Raw genomic sequence first — 19,408 nt, 5'->3', positions numbered from 1 at the left:
TCTATAAGGAAACCGTGCACTATTAAACTGTCGTATGCCATTCACTCAGTGAGATGTTCTTTCATTGGACACTGCACAGGAAAACGGCTGTCAGCAAATACTGAGATGTTCCCCATGTATGAGTAAGATTCACATCTTCCACATGTATTTACTGATGTGAGGATAACATTTCCATATCGAAGGATTTCACTGATATAGTCTGCTTAGAAAACTCTGTAATCAATAATTTATTATCTGTACATAGTTTAGTTAACAAATAAATAGAATTCTTGACATCCATAGTGAATCGTGTGGACGCTGTTTCTTTGAAATTATTATGATAATGTTCAAATGTAGGGTGTGGGAAACATATTTGCCAATTACTTTGTCTAGCACCTACATTACAATTTAATTTCTGTATTTTCGAGAAAGAAATTGCAGTTTCTCTATAATTATATTTCTAATTTGTTTATGGTATTAAGCTCACAGCCAAATAGAAAAGTAGCCCAGGTCGACTCGGCCTCAGGAAACTGAAACAGCGAGAGCCCTTTATCTGTTCATGTATGGTACAGTATCCTATTTATGTATGTATTTAGTTCTTGTTAAGCGCATCTGTCACCCCAAGGGTATCCTGGCGCTGAGACCATTATATTAAGAACAGAGAAAGCTGTCTTTGAAGCGATACTCTAGGAATGCTGCTCAGAGCCAAGTGTGTAGTTTGGAGGGAACGAGTCAGATGCTAGTTCTGGCAAATGGTTTTAGAGACCAAAAACGCAAGGAAAGAGTCATAACTTATAGCAAATGTTTATTTAAAAACATCCACAAAAGACAGTTTTAAGAGTTAACAAGAATCGCATTGAAATGCTTTATGTCATAATATAATTTGAAGTTTGTCACGAGTTTCTTCCGACATTTTTCAATCAAGGTGTACACAAATAAAGTTACGTCTGCACGTCACCACTCTTGTTATGGCGTGCCTAAGTATAACACTTGCTCTTCCAGGCACCAGTTGCATTTTGTGATGTTGCCGCACATTTCTCCGAGGAGGAGTGGGAGCTTTTACATGAATGGCAGAAGGAACTTTACAGGAACGTGATGAAGGAAATTCACCAGGCCTTGATATCACTCGGTGAAGTTGCATGTCTTTGTTGATTTTTTATTTTTTTGGTTGGAGGGTGGTACTTGACTAATTCTCTGTAAAGAAAAAGAATGATTTAAAAAAAAAAAAGCTCGGTCATCAATAATTTGAATAGTTCTGATACTTCATTGTCACAGTCTTACATTTAAGCGCCAAGTCCTCGTCCATTGAGGCAAATCTACCTCCTTATCTCCTTCCTTCCTTTTTTTTTTTTTAAAGCTCATATTTCCCTTAAACCTAAATATTAATGGAATGGTAACTTTTTTTAATGAAACTATTCCACACAAGGCTTATAATAAAATAGAGCAAGGCCTCACCTGGACTTCTGTTGGTACTATGGAGTTGTGTACAAGGGAGCTGACACGTCATTGGGAGGAGGAAAGTGAAGAACTGAGAAGAGAAAGACTTTAGCTCGGAGTGATGACAATACAGATAAGCGATTGAAAATTTACCTCCCTGTCCATATACTGTGTATGTATATGAATGGTCATACCCACTACCTGGCTACAAAGCAGTGTAGAGCTGTAATAGGGTGAGAGTGGAATCGCGGAGGATGATGTGATGGTATTTAAGTAATGTGTATTTGTACAGTGCATTCTTACCCGCAAAGATATCCTGGTGCTGAGCAGGTGTGAGTGCCTAGCCCAGCCTAGGGTACATTAGTCAATTTAAAAGCCAGATCTTCAGCTTCTTGCAGAATTCTTGAGGAGGAGGCTCCGATGTGGATGGGAGGTTGTTCCACGCTTCAGGGTCATTTAAGAGAACGTCCATCTTCCTGATCTGGTTCTGTGTATGCGTGGGATATGTGCAAGTAGGAATACTGAAGACAGGAGGTGCCTGGGGGGGTTGATGGATGGAGATGCAACTGTTCAGGTTGGTGTGGCCTAACTTGTGTATTGTCTTGAATGTGTGTGGAAGGAATTTGAAATGAATGTGTTTGTTTATCAGGAGCCCATGAAGCTCCCTGTGACGTGGTGAGATGTGAATTCAGTGTTCAAGATGAGTCTGGTGGCTGAGTTCTGGATGGTTTGTAGTCTCTGGTGAGTTGATTGGTGATCCCGACGTAGAGGATGTTGCTGTAGTCCAACTTTCTGATGACTAGGGAGCGAGTGACTGTTTTTTTAGTGTAGCTTGAGGGCCATTTGAAGATCTTCCTCAGCATCTTCAGGGTGTGGAAACAAGATGCAGTGACTTCTTTGACTTGTGACATCATGTACAGTATGCTATCCATGATTATGCCAAGGTTCCTGGTATGGGTGTGGTTCCGAGTTCATCCGGACACTAGGTGGAGTCTACATGGCTTGGTGTTCTTGACATTGAAATGCTGGTAGTACAAGGGGTCGAACCAGCTGAGGTCCTTCATCTGGAGGAAGGGTTGCACATTGATGCAGTGTTCTTTATCACAGTCCTTCCAGCTATGAGGATGTACAAAGAAGTTAACAAGCGCAGCCTCATCTGCCCAGTGTATTTCTGGTACATTCCAACTCCAATCTCTTCATAAAGTAATGAAGACTACTTGACCCTTTTATAACTTTTGTAGGCCTTTTGTCAAAAAGCTGTAAGCAGTAAAACACACATTCAGCACCAGAGGGTACAGTTTGAAAACAGAATTTTGCACTATCAGCTATATTTGCATGGTTAGGTAGGTATGATGTTACCAGATTAGTCACCACCCTTTGCTTTAACCAAATACCCTGCTTTTGAATCCTACATGTTTCCCAGCCGTAAGTGCATGGCTGTGTGTATCTGGTAGCCTGACTTTTTATTTTGGCCCTGGTATTGCGCTAATTTAAGCGTGTGCAAAGGCTTGTCCCCAACTATGAGAGGTCCTGGACTGAAGGGGTGCACCATGCGTGCCATTGTTTACGACAGAGTACTACTGTCTTTAGTTGCAATGACTTTTGTTTGTAGCCTAGACTCTAGAGGGGATATATTGGCTTAACCATATGGCGTTTTGGTTCGTGAGATAGCACCCGGTTGGGTGTATGGGTTCTTGCTTAAAAACACACTATAAATAAAATAAAAATAGTGAGTAAACTTACAAGTACTTGTACCAGGATATCAAGGATTTTTCTCAATTTAAGACCTCTAGAAAGACACACCTACACATTTTTTACCACTTAATATTAGCGTGTCAGAACCATACAAAGCCAGTTATATGGAAGAACAAATATCCAAATTACTAACCAATCCTTCTCTGTGAAGTGACAGCAATGTTACTGTTGCAAACGCCAAATTAGACATCCTACAAGACAAGACCATCAGTGACGCAATAAAACTCCTTGACGAAGTCAACAAGCAAATCACTGAATTAAGAAAATTTACTATAAACCAAAAAACCACCAAAGTAGCGAAATATATACAACATCAAGAGGCCACTTATCCCTACCTAAAGGAAGACTTTGTCACAGCTAAAACATCTAATAATCACAAAGTTCCAAGCTATAGCAGATCATAGAGTAGAATTATATAATTCTCTGAGGCCTCCTCAGACTCTAGTATAGACACACATGAGGCTGCAACAAAAAACAAACAGTCTACTTCACATTCAGATCAGTTGATTGTTTTAGGAAGAGGGAGATGAAACAGAGGATACAGAGGCAGGGAGAAAAGAAGAGTCTAACACCCCAGGGAACTACAAACCCACAGGAAAGTTTACAGGTGGTAACTCCTATAGAATACCCAGTTTACAACTTTTCACCCCATGCCTTGACTGAGGCTGAATAATCCCTTCTCAACAAAGGCTTGCCCTTTGTACTTTCTACCACCCAAGATCCCACACAATTTAAAATTGAAATGTTATAATTTTTAGGACAGATACGATTACAGATCTATTTTCCTAACAGGGACTACTGGAGCAAAGAAAGGAAAACTGGTTTGAAGAACACGTCAAGTTTTTGTCTTCTCACTGCAGAAATGCCTCCTCAGTTGATGGTTTTCGAAGAAACTATTCTTTAGGAGACTGATAAAATGCACCAAAAACACCTGTTTGAACCCAAGAACCTTTCACACGATGAAACACAGGCATCAAAAGCCTTGTCATGAAACCCCCAGATTATAGCCAAACCTGCCAAAAAATGCGGAGGAATTGTAGTGCTGGACAGTGAGAAATACAATAGAGAAGTACTATGACAGCTTAACAATAAGGAACACTATTGTCCACTCTCACAAAACCCCCAACCACAGAATTCAAACATCAGATTCTGCCAATTACACAAGAGACCATATTGAACAATTGTATCAGTAACAAAAAACTTGACTTACTCAACAAAAAATACCCAGAGTTCCATTATTGTACGTACTTCTAAAGTTTCACAAAAGCTTATAGAATCCGCTAGGGCGCCCGATATTTTTGGGATGTGGATAATTACTTGAGCCTTTTGCTCAATATATAGTTTTTTTTCTCAAACCACCAGCACAAGAGACCGAATCATATATCAAAGATTCCATGGACTTCATTACTAAATACAAGGGCATAACTTTTGCCATAGACAACTAAGTGCTGGTAACAATGGGCATTAAGTCCCTCTATACCAACATCCCCCAAGATGAAGCCCTGGCAGTTATGGAAAATGTCTTGGCTAAAAAATCTCAGCCCATAACAGTCCCCAACAATTTTCTCAGCTCCCTTGCCACTTTGTGCCTTTGCTTTCAAGAATGATCTCTACTTACAAGTGAAAGAAATAGCTATGGGATGTGCATTTACCCAGATATAGCAAATATCTTCGTGGCATACTTCTAAGACAAATGGATTTATGGCATTGATAATATATACATTGTCAACATAAAATCTTGGCATAGGTATATAGACATCTTCTTGATCTGGCAGGGTTTCAGAGTCTAAATTAAACAACTTCCACGGATGGCTGAATGACAGGTCACCGGACCTCCATTTCATGATGACAAAAAGTAAGGAGAGATTAAACTTTTAAACCTGTGGATTACTACAGAGTGTGCCGTATATACACTGATCTATACACCAAACCCACAGACCGCAATACTCTCCTACATTATAAAAGCAGCCTTCCCTGGGATGGATCAGTTTCTACGTATAGGTAGAAACTGCAGCCACAAAGAAGATTACTTTGCGAATGGTGAAATTCTCTGTGGAAATCTTACCAGCCGGGGGTATCCCAAGAAATTGGTGAAGATGCTCTAAAAAGGGCATGGTTTACACCTAGAGAAAGTCTTTTAGTACCTAAAGCCTGTTGACATTTTTCACCATTACCAACAAAATAAAGAATATAATTAAAAATAATTGGAAAATGTTGGTAACATTTGATGAGCTGAATCCATTGCTTTTGTTCAAGAGTCAAACATTTACAGCAGCACTTAAAGCGTCTGAAAACAATTCTGGAGCTCCCTCCAGTTACAGGCCAACACAAATGTGAACATTCTACAGCCTGTAATTACACTAATAATTCCAAAGAAATGATCATCAATGACACTAAACATACAGTTTGAAAATTTCTGCTGTAACACCATAAACGTTATTTACTGTGTCTGGTGTCCTTATGCCAACCCACATATAAGACAAATCATCCAACCATTCGCGAACCGACCTCTACAACATAGATCCCAGATACGTTGTTGTTCTGCTTGGGTTTTCGGATCAGATAGAACCCACTCATCAGAGCCTCACTAACCCAGCCAGAACGTTACCCCCTCCCCCTCCCTAGGGCCTATTTACAATAGGTAACCACATATATCTACCACCTAAGGACAGGGAATTCCTACTCATACATACCAAGACCTCTTATAATCGGCGGCCTCGCGATCCCATACGGATCCAGACCTCTCTACCCAGACGGCAGTCTCAGCACAAGTGGCGGCCTCGCGATCCCATACGAATCCAGACCTCTCTACCCAGACGGCAGTCTCAGCACAAGTGGCGGCCTCGCGATCCCATACGAATCCAGACCTCTCTACCCAGACGGCAGTCTCAGCACAAGTGGCGGCCTCGCGATCCCATACGAATCCAGACCTCTCTACCCAGACGGCAGTCTCAGCACAAGTGGCGGCCTCGCGATCCCATACGAATCCAGACCTCTCTACCCAGACGGCAGTCTCAGCACAAGTGGCGGCCTCGCGATCCCATACGAATCCAGACCTCTCTACCCAGACGGCAGTCTCAGCACAAGTGGCGGCCTCGCGATCCCATACGAATCCAGAACTCTCTACCCAGACGGCAGTCTCAGCACAAGTGGCGGCCTCGCGATCCCATACGAATCCAGACCTCTCTACCCAGACGGCAGTCTCAGCACAATCGGCGGCCTCGCGATCCCATACGGATCCAGACCTCTCTACCCAGACGACAGTTCATACGACAGTTCATCCTATGAGCACCATAACATACAAAAAGGGAATCAGTCTCACTATTCATCAGATCACACAAGGACTGCCAGTTCGAGCATAGCCTGTTCTCCGGTTCGAGGGGCTCCTCTCTCCCTTATTCAGTTACCACTTACCTGATCAGGGTTAACATCTGTTCATGTAGCCGCAGCTGACTAGAAGAATAGGCTACCCTCTCATACAAGAACACGCAGCACATGTTGGTTCACTACAAACTGGGTACTTTATTACTCATTATATACGCAATCACATAACATTACAATATAACACATAACCTGCAAAGAAAAGTGAAAGATTAAGTTGTGCACTCTAATAAGAAAGGGTCGACATCACCTTAGTAGTGTGTAGCCTGCACTCAGTGGTCATCTAGGTTCCCTTCTTGTCTGTGCCTCGGCTCGCCTGGAAGTCACACCTCCGCAGTCACGGATACACGTCTGCACCACTATGCGCTGTTCCCTTCACCCTTCTCCGAGTCATTGGGACCTCTTCCTTATCGGCTACTCTCTCCTCTCTGGCTATTCTGCTATGAGAGTATCTGTCTCTCGGTTTTTCTCCGCCTCCAAGATGGCGTCTGTCTTCCCTGGAATAAGTAGTAGCTTTACTGCTAACGGCTAGATGCCGCCTACGGACTGAACATGTAACTGCCTCAGACTTTCACTAATATAGAGGTGCGTTTCCTCATGGAAAATTCCGGCCCGTAACCTGCCGCCCACCAAATTCTTGTACCTCCCCGTACCAAGGACACGTTCCCAGCCGGCCGGCCTGATGTAGTGTCTTCGGCATGAAGAAAAACACAATCCTTCGATAAGGGCCGGCCTGAACCGGTTCTCTCCAAGCAAATAACACCTCATAACTAAAACATTACATTTGACCTAGAAGCATCCCAAGCTGCCGGAGCAGAAAGAAAGATGGAGTCTCTCCCGTTTGAGGCCTACCAGGCCTGAATTCAGCACGGCTCCATGAAATACCCTCACTACAGGACAGGTTATCCCTAATACTAACGAATCTATCCCCTAGGCTATGTGTGCAAGCCCTGATCTATGGGGAAGAGCACAGGATCATGTCGAAGTGCCTAGTAAATAGGCTCCATTCACTACTCTAACCCTTAGACTTGAATGGTAAGAGACTGAAGTCACATTCAATCACCTTTCCTCACAAGAAGGCCGGGAAAATCGAGCAGAACAGTTGTAAAACAGCTACAGCACCGTTAGTACAACATTTCGAAGATGGAAATCATTCAGAAAACGAGATTAAGTGGTCAGTCCTATTTGTTGCAAACACGGACTCAAGGCGTAACTCAATGGAATCCCTTTTATTAAAAACGGAAGCCAAAAATATTGAATACACACACACGGGCTAACCAACCATGATGAACTGTGGGCTTTAATTAGAATCCAACATCGTTATGTGTGGCATCTTTCAGCATTGTGCTTCTGAATTGTAATAAAACATTTTATTGTACCTCTTATGTCCTATTTTGCTAGATTGTATGTACATTTTGAAATTAACAATTTGATACACGTATACTTTTTCTTTTTCTATACATTGATGCAGTGTTTATAATAGGCCATCTTTTTAACAGTGCACCAGTTTCATATATGACAAGGCATAGATTAGCAGGTTTAAAATTTCGGATTAATTTTCCAAACTTTACATAGACTATGTATCATTAATCAAGGGCAGCCACCGCTTTTGATTGATATATACATATATAATATCCAATGCTCGCTCCCTTCAAGATGGTGCCTTATCTCGTCTCCGCCATATCGGTCCATTTGATCCATATATACATATATGACATCTTATGCTTGCTCTCTTCAAGATGGTGCTCGATCTCTTCACCACCAGACCAGACCTTTAACTTTCACGTCAAAGGATGTCAAACCTATCACATATGAGGCCAGGGTAATCCGTTCATCCTTTGCCAGACACTCAGAAACCCAGAATATTCATCCAATCCGGGCTGAGTCACCACTTCTCCATGTCCCTCCAAAAGTCCCGTAGCTTCCATTCACTACGCCAAGATGGCGGGCAATGCTCCAGCACCAGCACAGCACCATGTGACTGTGCAGCACTCGGCCACACCACTCTGCGTCTCAGCTCACCATTATATGCCAAGGCTCATCAAAAGCATCTGAGCTACGTGGACGCGACTCATATGGCAATACGGAAGCAACCGCGTGATTCGTTTCCCGCTATCCAGAAGTAGAGAACTCTTCCAGTTCGTGAGTTATGTTCTCCCAACTGTCTTCACAGCTCTTTAGTGATTTGTTGTGCTATGTCTGATAACCTGGCCATGTCCAGTTTTAGTGATTGCGTTTTCCACTGTGACCGCACCTCCCAGCTCACAGGGCCCGACTGGCTACCGGGCATTTTGGTGTGCTGCCAAGCTGGGGGCTGATTTTGTTGACTGGGATCCCCATCAACGAAATCAGCCCCCACCGCAGTGAAATCAGCCCCTAGCCCGGCAGCACACCAAAACGCCTGGTACCCAGTCTGGCCTGAGTGAGATCCGCTACCTCACTGGCTGGTCTGTGTCAATGCAAGCAGGAAGACATTGGGTAAGCTTCACCCTTGACACATTGGTAGATATCAAATATACCCTCTGAGCCCACACTGCCCGGCCTCAATTTAACACTCTTGGCCTCTTGGCATGCTGTTTTCACACATGCTGTTTTTCCAGTGAGATACCTTAACAGTTACACCGTATGTACAGATAAACAGCCACTGTATGAGCACCATACACAAGGGGGTTATGCACTGCATAAAAGGTTTTTAAGGTTTCTATTTTCTTTGCACGCCACTGAACAGTGCTTGCTATGCATGTGCAGTTATTTTTTAAATTTTTATTGATGCATCATTCATTGCTTTTGGTTTGAGAAGGTGTCGTTGTGACCCCCTGACAATAAGGTTTTAATATATTCCTTTTAAGTGAATGTACATACCCTTGCTCAGACCTTAAGAGCCCTTGAACAAACAGGCTGAAACGCGTTGCCGAAAATACAAGGCACTCGCTGGACAAGACCTTTAAGAAACACAATTTGATTGAAGACCATTGCTCCAAGTAATCAGAGACATTGGATATATAACTCTTTGGGCCTGTCCTCCTCTTGGGTGGTCTACCTACTGATGGTAGAAAGCCCCAAACAACGGATAGACTGTCATTATCAAACACATATTGCTTTGGGAAGCATTGTGCAACATTTAAGTGATAAATTATTTTTTTATGAAAAATTGTTTCTATTTACACAAGTATTCTATTTTTGATTTAAGATGGAAAGTTTTTTGCATCAATTTATGTGGTGTCATATGATAAACAGAACACATATTACGATATCCAGGTTACCTATAAAAATTTGTTGACGGTATTTTAGTAGGATTATAATGATCCTGCTGATAACAATCGAAGTATTAATATCAGCTGATTTATGCTTTGAATTTATTCTGCAAGAGCTGTTTGCATTTTGTATGATTTTAGTAAGGTTGCGGTCGCATATTTTGTTTTAAGAAGGATCATCAGTATGACCAGAGCAAAGGAACCTGCCTACCCTGAATGAGGAGAGAGCGAGGTCCAGAATGTGCCTGGTGGGTGTGGGGTGCCCAGAAGAAGCAGACTTGTTGAGTGAGACCCAGGAGGACCTTGGAGTTAAAGGGCACCACCCAGACTGCTTTAGTTTCCAGGCAGTATCTGTGACTCCATGCAAACATGATTACAGAGGGCTCGGTCAGGGATGTGATTACCTGTTGCCAAACAGCCTGTGTTGGGCTGCCTCTGCCGAATTGCTGAACGGCCTATGCGGGAAAACTGCATCTGGTGTATTGCTGAACGGACCATGCAGGGCTGCATCTGTGAATGTGCCAGAGGTGCATATGGGGGTACCTTTGCCGAAGTGCTGAAGTCCCTGTTTGGAGACTGTCCCTGCTCTCCAGTCGAACCTGGCATGGTCTACAACTGCTGATTATAAAACCCCCTGTGGGATTGCACTTACCAGCAGTCTGGCTGGGACAGTGGCTTCCCAGGACTGCTGACCTTCAGGTGATCACAAGGTGAAGGCTGAGCGCCCGTGGTGCCGAACGCAACCCAGTGCAAAAGAAGCTCTATTGATGACTACTGGTACACTTCTGCTCTCCTGAGTGTACGGGCACGCCAGTGAAGCATCAAGCGGCCCTGAAACTATCCTCGGGTACCAAACATCTAAACCCCTAACCTAATATTGCTGTCGTTTCCCCTACCTCTTATGGAGATACATTTTGATCGGTGACATGTCCCCTTGGACAACTACACTTTATTTATCTAAAAGTTTTGTATAGTGCTGGTTTGTGATTGAAGCCACTTCATAGCAGCGTTGGGATCTAAAAAGTGGACTAAACCGCAGTGCATGATTATCTCAGTTCCCAATGTCCAGCGGGGCCTGCTAGTGTTTGTGTTGTGTTAAAAAGGATTGATGGTTACTCAAATGTAGACTCCCAACGAGTTTGAGGATTTGAACTTGAGGGTTTGAGGATTTCAGACTCATGCAATACAAAACCTTGCATGAGAAAGCAATATGCCAGAATAAAATGGGTAAAGTGCTAATCTCTTAGCTGCCACCTTCCTCGTACAGGGAGCTGGCATTACCCATTCACATCTTTCAACTTATCCCACCTACGTGACTGCACTTCGTTTATTCACAATGAGTTGGACAACATGTAGTAATACTTGACAATTTTCACCATAGTAACATTTATGGTGTTTCCTATAGTTTTATGATATCCTATATATCCATTTTAAATTTCAGTTTTCTTTACTCAACAGGCCCGCTGATTGCCACCTCAGTCTTTTCATTGCGACCAAAAGAAAAGAACGAGCTGCGCTCTGCACTTTTTCCAGACTTCGAGACGGAAGTCAGCAGCGTGAACCCTCCTTCAAGTGAGTATTCAACGCAAAAGTGCTCCATTAAGTATTGAAAGATATTATTATTCTGTTGTCGTTGGTTGACTTTGTTTTAAATTTGTACATTGGAGCATTTGACAGTTTGGCATGGACAGCTTTTTCGAACAGATTGGGATTGACATCATCTTGGCATCTCTTGAGACCAATCATTTAGGATCTGCCTTCATTGTTCAAATTTGAGTGTCTATTATTTTAATTTTAGCTATCATCTAAGGTTCACTTCACCCTCCTCTGAAGAGAACTTGGCGCACCTCTCCTTTTTGTAATCCTCTCATACTCCTGTAGTGCAAATTAGTCTCACTTGTTGTCACTAGTAGGGCATCCAGCTTGAACATGTATTGTCAGGTCTTGTGTCTTTCATGTCCAGGCATGCTTCAGGCGTACACAGTGTATGGCTCCCCTGCATCCATAAGACTGCTCACACTGAGTAGTGCAAAATATTAACAACTGGTTGATGAAAATAAAATCTTGTTGAAGATTTCTTGTACTTTCAACATTTAATCTATTTACTTTTTTATTATGTGCTCTCTGCATATACACTGGTATGGTTTTAGTTAACTATCAGTATATTTATTATAATTTTCATGGCTGAAACTCCTGGGACAAATGGGCTTTGCACCTCTATCCTTGCCCGCGTAAGCCCCAATGACTTGCGAGGAATTTAGGGCCTGATTTAGAGTGTGGCTGAAGGGATACTCTGTCACAAACAGGACAGATATCCTGCCTGCTGTATTACAAGTGCATCATATTCAATGGCACTTGTAATATAGCGGATGCGATAACTGTTTGTGAAGGAGTATGCCATCAGCCAAACTGTAAATCAGGCCCTTAGTGACAAGAAGGAAAAATATGTATAATCAAAAGGAACTATCCTGAAAAAAGGAAGCATCAAAGTTTGTGTTTCTCAAATCAAAGAAATACTATTTCTTATGAAAGCCCTCACCCACCAACCTAGTTGGTGGCATGCTTCATCATCGGGCCCCACCCGATGGCACCGAGCGTGCCCCGGATATGCTGCGACGCCTGTTTACAGTAGAGCGTTTTTTTGGGGGTGAGTGAGTGTGCAGTGATGGTGTGTGAGTGTAAGTTAAAAACTGTCCTAGGGTCCCACTACCCACGAGGGTTATTTCATTGGTGGACCCTTGGCAGTATTAAAAGCAAGGCGGCGGATGTGTATGGAGTTAACTATGGTCTCCCACATCCACTGGGATCAAAATGTTTCAGCCAGGCCTTGGTAGTGATCTGGCTTTCTTCAGGACCTTTATGTTTGGAAAGTGATTAAAGTGTGGTCAATAAAATATATGTGACCTGATATGTGAAGCACTCGCTAAGGTGCGATATGGGTAAGAGGGGAATTCCCTCTATGGTTTTATACCTGTAGTGAGTTAAGAACGTAAAAACAATACAGACAAACGCACAGATAGGAAAATTTGCTTCAGTGAATGCACATATAAATCATGTGGTTCTGTGCCGTCATGTCCGTGCTCTAACCGGATAATTAATCGGCGGTGAGGTACGGATAGTGACGGGCCTGTGATAGATGGTTGTCATTGTCAGCAATATGCACTATTGTGTTCATAAATTCAATAACGGAATAATAACATGCGTTGATTGTGGTGACAATTGTGCAAAGAAAAGGTCAACTCTTACTCTAATAATTGTCAGAGGTAAACCTCATGACTATCCGGCAGCCAAAGAGTTCTTTGAAAAATCACCCCTGAATTAATTCAACTGTGCATTAATTCCTGTGGGGTTAGAGACTCCTTTCCAGCAGTGGTGTTTTCACATATCCATCCATTATCCATTTAAAAGCTCATTTTTAAATTTTATCCTGCTTACCTATGATATATTGACTTTTGCCCTATATGGTCAATGTACTCCCTGCTTTTGGTAAACCCCTCATGGACTTCTGTAAGGCTTGAAATAGGCAAAATAATTCCAACATTTGTAGCAGGAAGTCGTGGTTTGCACAATATTTTAAACATGGCTTCTAGCTGTGGAGGCGTGGAATACTTGGTAGCTGCAACTGGCTGATGCGCTTCTTTTATCTTTCAAACCACCTGAGCTTGTGAGTGTGAATTTTTGGTGAGAGGCAAAACTGATCCTTGGATCTGCGGTCTCCTTAATACTCCAAAAGACTCTGTATCCGTAAGGTGTTAAGACAAAATTTGTAAAATAGTAATATTTCCACATTCCCCTGACCTTAATATTGATTACCATTTTTCTCTCGTGAAAGCTTTTTACTTCCAATATGTAAAGCATAGACATATTTGGACGTGTTTTTATCACTCTCTCTCCCAAAAAGTTACTGGAAGCACTTAATGTATTTTCTTCCACTCATATACTTGCATGAGTTCTTTTTTCAGGGGTTTCGTAGACACACAGCTATAATCGTAGGTCTTCTGGTGGCTGACCAGAGTGATTTTTGCACTTGGGCCACTGTACAGTGGTCAATGTGAAAAGAGTTTTTTGTGTGGAAAAAAACAATCATAGCTTTTGTGTTATTTATGCTGAACAGGTCTCCTGACCGATGAGCCTAATGTGTTATTCTTGGAAACCCCACATCAAGACCCTTGCAGCACGAAAAGGGAAAATGCTGATAATCCCAGATCAGGTAACGAATGACTGATGGTAAATGAGTGAATGAACGAATATCATCTGAAAGTCATGCACTGTATTAGCGTAGGGAAGACTAGTGTATGGTCGTACATGCGTCAGAGGGTTAAGCAGCCTAGGGTGGACATACTAGGTTTTTGTGCAAGCAGGTAGTGTGTGCTGTTTACATCTTTGTTAGTTTGGTGCCAGAAGAACTCTAGGTCAGCATGAAACACAGAGTGCTTGTGACACTAAAGCATGATAAGATTGGCTGTGTCGCAAAAAAAAAAACAAGCTGACTGATGAGGTAAATGGTTCGCCCTCCACAGACAGCATGCACACATAAATAAGGCTGCAAAAACCCTCCACGTTCACTGAGAAAGTCATATGAAGAGTGCAGGAACAGTCTTACATGAAGGAATTAAGCCTTTCACTTCAAGCCATGAAAAACGTAGGATACCTACACCGAGGTTAAAGAAAGTATAACTACAGAGAGAGAGATGGGAAGAGGTGCTTAACAGAGTATAGGGTGAAACATCTTGGAGGCTTGAATGGCTAGTAAGATCAGAAGACAATATTGTGCAGTCCTACTCCATGAACATCCAGAGACATCATTGTGAACACAAAATGGGTGTCCCTGCACAAAAGGTGAAGTGTGAAAGGAAAATGGACTGATGACTAATTAGAAGATAAACTGATGAATTAAGCTCCCATCTATTTGCACTAAGTAAGAATCACCCAGGAATTGGGCTCAGAAAGTATAAAAAATTATGATCAAGTCGGTTTAGTCTTTGAAGACCCTGGATAGACCCCATCAGTGTTCTTGGGATTGAGGAAGTTTGTCAGGAAAAAGCAAGGCTTAGGTTAAGGACTGAATTCCAAGAGAGAATAAGAAACTACCAGAAAACTGTGTCACCTGACACCCACTCCAATAATCTGCCAAGTCAGAGGATTCAGAAACTTCAAGATGGAGCATATTTCCAAAACATTGCCACTACAGGAGAAATTTTCAACAAAAAGATTTTCCTTTACAAAAGTATCCTTCGCAGTTTGCTTGTTTGTTTCCCTCACAAAATACCTACTTTTTGTACGTTTTTCACCCACTATTACACACACACGAAACCTTCCGCAAATTTGAGAAGTTGACAGAGGCCAATTTCTTATATTTAAAACTTCCTTCAAGAACACTGACCTTCAATGACGTTTGGGTATTTATAAAACCACATCTCATCCCTGGCACGAACCTAAATATGAGTCAAAGCAAAGCCCACTGGAGTCACGAGCAGCATGTGCAGGGTGGGTCTCCCACCCCTCCCTCTGTACAGAAACAAGTAAACGTTGAAGACCAGAAAGACAGGCCCAATCCAGTCATTTTGTTTCCTGCTTTCTTTTTTTAAGCACAGATCCTGCATAGCCATCAACCAATATGTCATTTAGAGGTCACCAGAGGTTTCGATTGCAACCCCATGTTGTTTCAATAGCTAACACAAGGCTAAAGAGATCAGCTTTTGGAGAACTTATCTCCAGCCTCTCTAGCACCCATGTGATGGTAGATAATGCAGCTGTTGTGTATGAGCAAGTCCTGAAAGAGTTGGTGGACAGACACTATGAGACATGGCTGGACCGCCGTGCTTTTTATTAATTAATTTCCACAAGTGCCCACGACTTTAGGACATACTCTCCATCGGCAAACTCAGTTTCATAAGGCAACAGCGCAGCCAACAATACATAGGCATAAATCAACTTGCCTTACCCGTTTCAGACATGTTTCTGTCCTTGATCACAGGCACAAGCGGCAGTGAAATGGTTGGTGAGCAAGCCTGCTGCGCCGGCGAAACGCGTCCGACAACAGCCGTCAAATAAATAATTTTGGTGGTTCAAGACAAGGCGTCGTCATCCTTGGGTTTACGAGGTCGAGTGGCAATTTGATCTGGAGCGGCCGCCAGTAGGTAGATATAGTTAGGACCTATTTTTCATAGGAAATCCGCAACATTCTATTTGGAATAACGTTGGCGCCGATTGACGAATCTTCGCAAAATTTTCCAAACTTTTGGCCAGCTTCGGTCCGCTCCTATCCTGAAAATTGCACGGTGATTCGTCAAGCGGGGGCTGAGAAAAAATGGGGGTCCCAAAACACATTTTCCCCATGCATTTTCCCATAGGACCTGTTGACGCAGCTACAGCCCGAACTGCTGAACGGAATTACACCAAATTTGGCAAAGAGGTAGTCCTCAGTTCAGACTCGTGCCTTTTGCTTAAATGGTGTAAATCCGTATAGTAGTTCCTGAGAAAATTATAGTTAAAAAGATAGATATGTCTATGGCCTCGGAGGATCCGCGCACCCTCCCCGCACCCTCCCGAGCACAAGCTGAATGCTAATTGGCTGCCAACACTGAATCAGGAAGTGTTGGCAGCCATCTTGTGCCTCGGTAGAACCGAGGCACAAGAAAACCGAAAAAAGGCGCAAAACACGACAAGGGGGCAGGGTAGAAACACCCTGACCCCCTAGGCCTGCTCAGGGGGTCCCACAAGGACCCCCAAGGCCAAAAGAAGATTTAAAAAAAAAAGAAATCGGGGTATGCGCTTAGGGTCCGCGCATCCCGCTGTCGAAAAAAAAACGAAGCGCGGGCTCCCGCGCTTCATTTTTATTTAGCCCCTGGGGGGGCAAGTACCGGGGGCAATATGTAAATGATAATGGGGGGCCCAGAGGCGCCCCGGGACCACCACCCCCCAGGGCTTTATGGAAATGTATGCAGGGGGGCTCACAGCCCCCCAACACGCCCCGGGGACCGCCCCCTCCCCGGGGCACTAAATATTTAAAATAGGGGGTTCTGTTACGGACCCCCAAGCCCCGGGGACCACCACCCCCCTCCAGGAGCCAATGATGGCCCTGGGGACCGCCAACCCCCAGGGCCGGCTCCTACAGTGTCCCGGGGTGCCCACCCCCGGGAAACTGCTGTTTGCAATGGCAGGGCGGGAGCCTCGCGGCTCCCACCCTGCCATTGCAAACTGCTTTGCTTCATTGAAGCGAGCGCAGGGAAACCTGCTCTCGCTTCATTCAAGCAAAGCAGATTGCTTTTCCACATGGGGAGCAGCATGTTAGCTGCTCCCCATGTGGAAAAGCAATGCCGGCTCCCGCAGGAAGCGGGGAGCCGGCTGGGACCGTGGGGGGATTGGGGACCCCCCCATGGTCCCCAACGAGGTGGCCAGGCCCCGGGGGATGGGGTCCCTGGGGCCAGTAGTGGCCCGGGAGTGGGGCCACGCAGCCCCCCTCCTAAAAATAAAAAATACAAATTAAAAAAATGGCCCCGGGGGAAGGGGTCCCCGGGGTCAAAAGGGGCCACAGGATGGGGGCAAGGCAGCCCCCCTTCAAAAAACAAACAAAAAAATTGGGCCATGCCCCAGGGGATGGGGTCCCTGGGGCAAATTAAGGCCTTGGGAGGGGGGCCACGCGGCCCCATTCCCGATTTTTGTTAAAAAAAAAAATTATTGGGGGCAGGCCCTGGGGCATGGGGTCCCAAGGGCCAATAAATTAGAAAAAGAAGGGGGGGCTACACAGCCCCCCTTCTAAAAAAAGAAGGCCACGCCCCCTCCTTGCACCACTCTGCAAACGCCCCCCCTGGCGCATTTGCAGAGGGGGATCTAATTCCCCTTGAATACTGGGGGTCCCTGGGGGCCAACTAGCCCACCAGGAACCTCCAGTATGCACCAGGGGGCTGCGTTGCAGAGAGGTGTAATGAGGCCACGCCCCTTTTTACACCTCTCTGCAACACAGCTCCGCGGCACTTACTGGAGGTACCTGGTGGGCTAGTTGGCCGCCAGGGGACTTCTGGATTCAAGGGGACTTAATCTCCCATCTTAAAACGTGCCACGGGGTGCGTTTGCACAGTGGTGAAGGTAGGGGGCGGGGATTGAGGTGATATGTGTGCAAACACGCCCTGTGGCGTGTTTTAAGTTGGGGAATTCATTCCTCTTCAATCCAGAGGTCCCCTAGGGGCCAACTAGCCCACCAGGTACCTCCACTAAGCGCCATGGAGCTGCGTTGCAGAGTGTTGTAAAAAGGGGCGTGGCCTCTGAACACCTCTCTGCAACGCAGCTCCCTGGCGCATACTGGAGGTACCTGGTGGGCTAGTTGGCCGCCAGGGGACCTCAGGATTCAAGGGGCCTTAATCCCCAAACTTAAAATACCCCACGGGGAGCGTTTGCACAGTGGTGAAGGTAGGGGGCGGGGCCTGAGGTGATATGTGTGCAAACACGCCCTGTGGCGCGTTTTAAGTTGGGGAATGAATTCCTCTTCAATCCAGAGGTCCCCTAGAGGCCAACTAGCCCACCAGGTACCTCCAGTAAGCGCCACGGAGCTGCGTTGCAGAGTGTTGTAAAAAGGGGCGTGTGCTCTGAACACCTCTCTGCAATGCAGCCTCCTGGCGCATACTGGAGGTACCTGGTGGGCTAGTTGGTCCCCAGGGGACCTCAGGATTGAAGAGGAATTAATTCCCCAACTTAAAACGCGCCACAGGGCGTGTTTGCACAGGTCACCTCAGACCCCGCTCCCTTCCTTCACCATTGTGCAAATATTCCTCTAAAATCAGCCGAACTACGAATTTGGATTTACTCACCTGTTATCAGGAGAGAACCCAGTGCTGCATCTTTTAGACCAGCACTGACTCTGACAAGTAATTCTAAGCGTACATACCAGTAACTTGTATTTCCTTCCATAGGAATCCATTGTGTGGTTTTCAGCAGAAAAGTTTCTAAGTGTCCATTTTTGAAACGTATAAATATTCCTCTAAAATCAGCCGAACTCCGAATTCCGATTTACTCACCTGTTATCAGGAGAGAACCCAGGGCTGCATCTTTTAGCCCAGCACTGACTCTGAAAAGTAATTCTAAGCGTACTTACCAGTAACTTGTATTTCCTTCTATAGGAATCCATTGTGTGGTTTTCAGCAGAAAAGTTTCCAAGTGTCTATTTTTACAAACTAAAAACATTCCTAAAACATCGTCTGTATGACTTAAACACATTCTTTCAACTGTTTACAGGAGGTTGGCCAGTGCTGGATCCAGGATCCTCCACTGAGTAAGAAAAAGTAACGATAACACTACTTACTTGCTAAGTGAATTTTCTGCCATAGGATAACATTGGTGATTCTAAGTGAAATTTTTTCTAAGTGTCAACTTTTAAAATACAATAATATTCCTTAAAAATAACTACTGTAACCAAAACGCTTTTACTCAACTGCTTACAGGAGATGTCCAAGGACTGAATCTAGGATCCAGTCCTGTGGTTAGAAAAGTAATCCATAAAGTAACTAATTGCGTTTAACTAGAAATTCACATTGAGCTCAATGTTGCTTTGTGTTTGAAATTGTGTTGCCCATTGCAACAACTGTAGCTACTGTACTTAAGTCTGT

General features: G+C 44.2%; 1 protein-coding gene across 1 annotated transcript in view; it reads left to right on the top strand.

The window, feature by feature from the left end:
* Positions 1-19,408, top strand: part of LOC146856132 (uncharacterized) — a 376,777-nt gene that overhangs the window by 917 nt on the left and 356,452 nt on the right. The window contains exons 2-4 of the mRNA XM_085651211.1: positions 982-1,108; positions 11,265-11,378; positions 13,921-14,016. Of these exons, the coding sequence (XP_085507337.1) occupies positions 982-1,108; positions 11,265-11,378; positions 13,921-14,016 (337 nt within the window). The remainder of the gene's footprint in view (positions 1-981; positions 1,109-11,264; positions 11,379-13,920; positions 14,017-19,408) is intronic.

Source organism: Triturus cristatus, chromosome 4_1 (assembly GCF_964204655.1).
Source record: "Triturus cristatus chromosome 4_1, aTriCri1.1, whole genome shotgun sequence".
Lineage (NCBI taxonomy): Eukaryota > Metazoa > Chordata > Amphibia > Caudata > Salamandridae > Triturus > Triturus cristatus.
The sequence above is the reverse complement of the archived record's forward strand: the minus strand, read 5'-3'. Positions and strand labels throughout refer to the sequence as shown.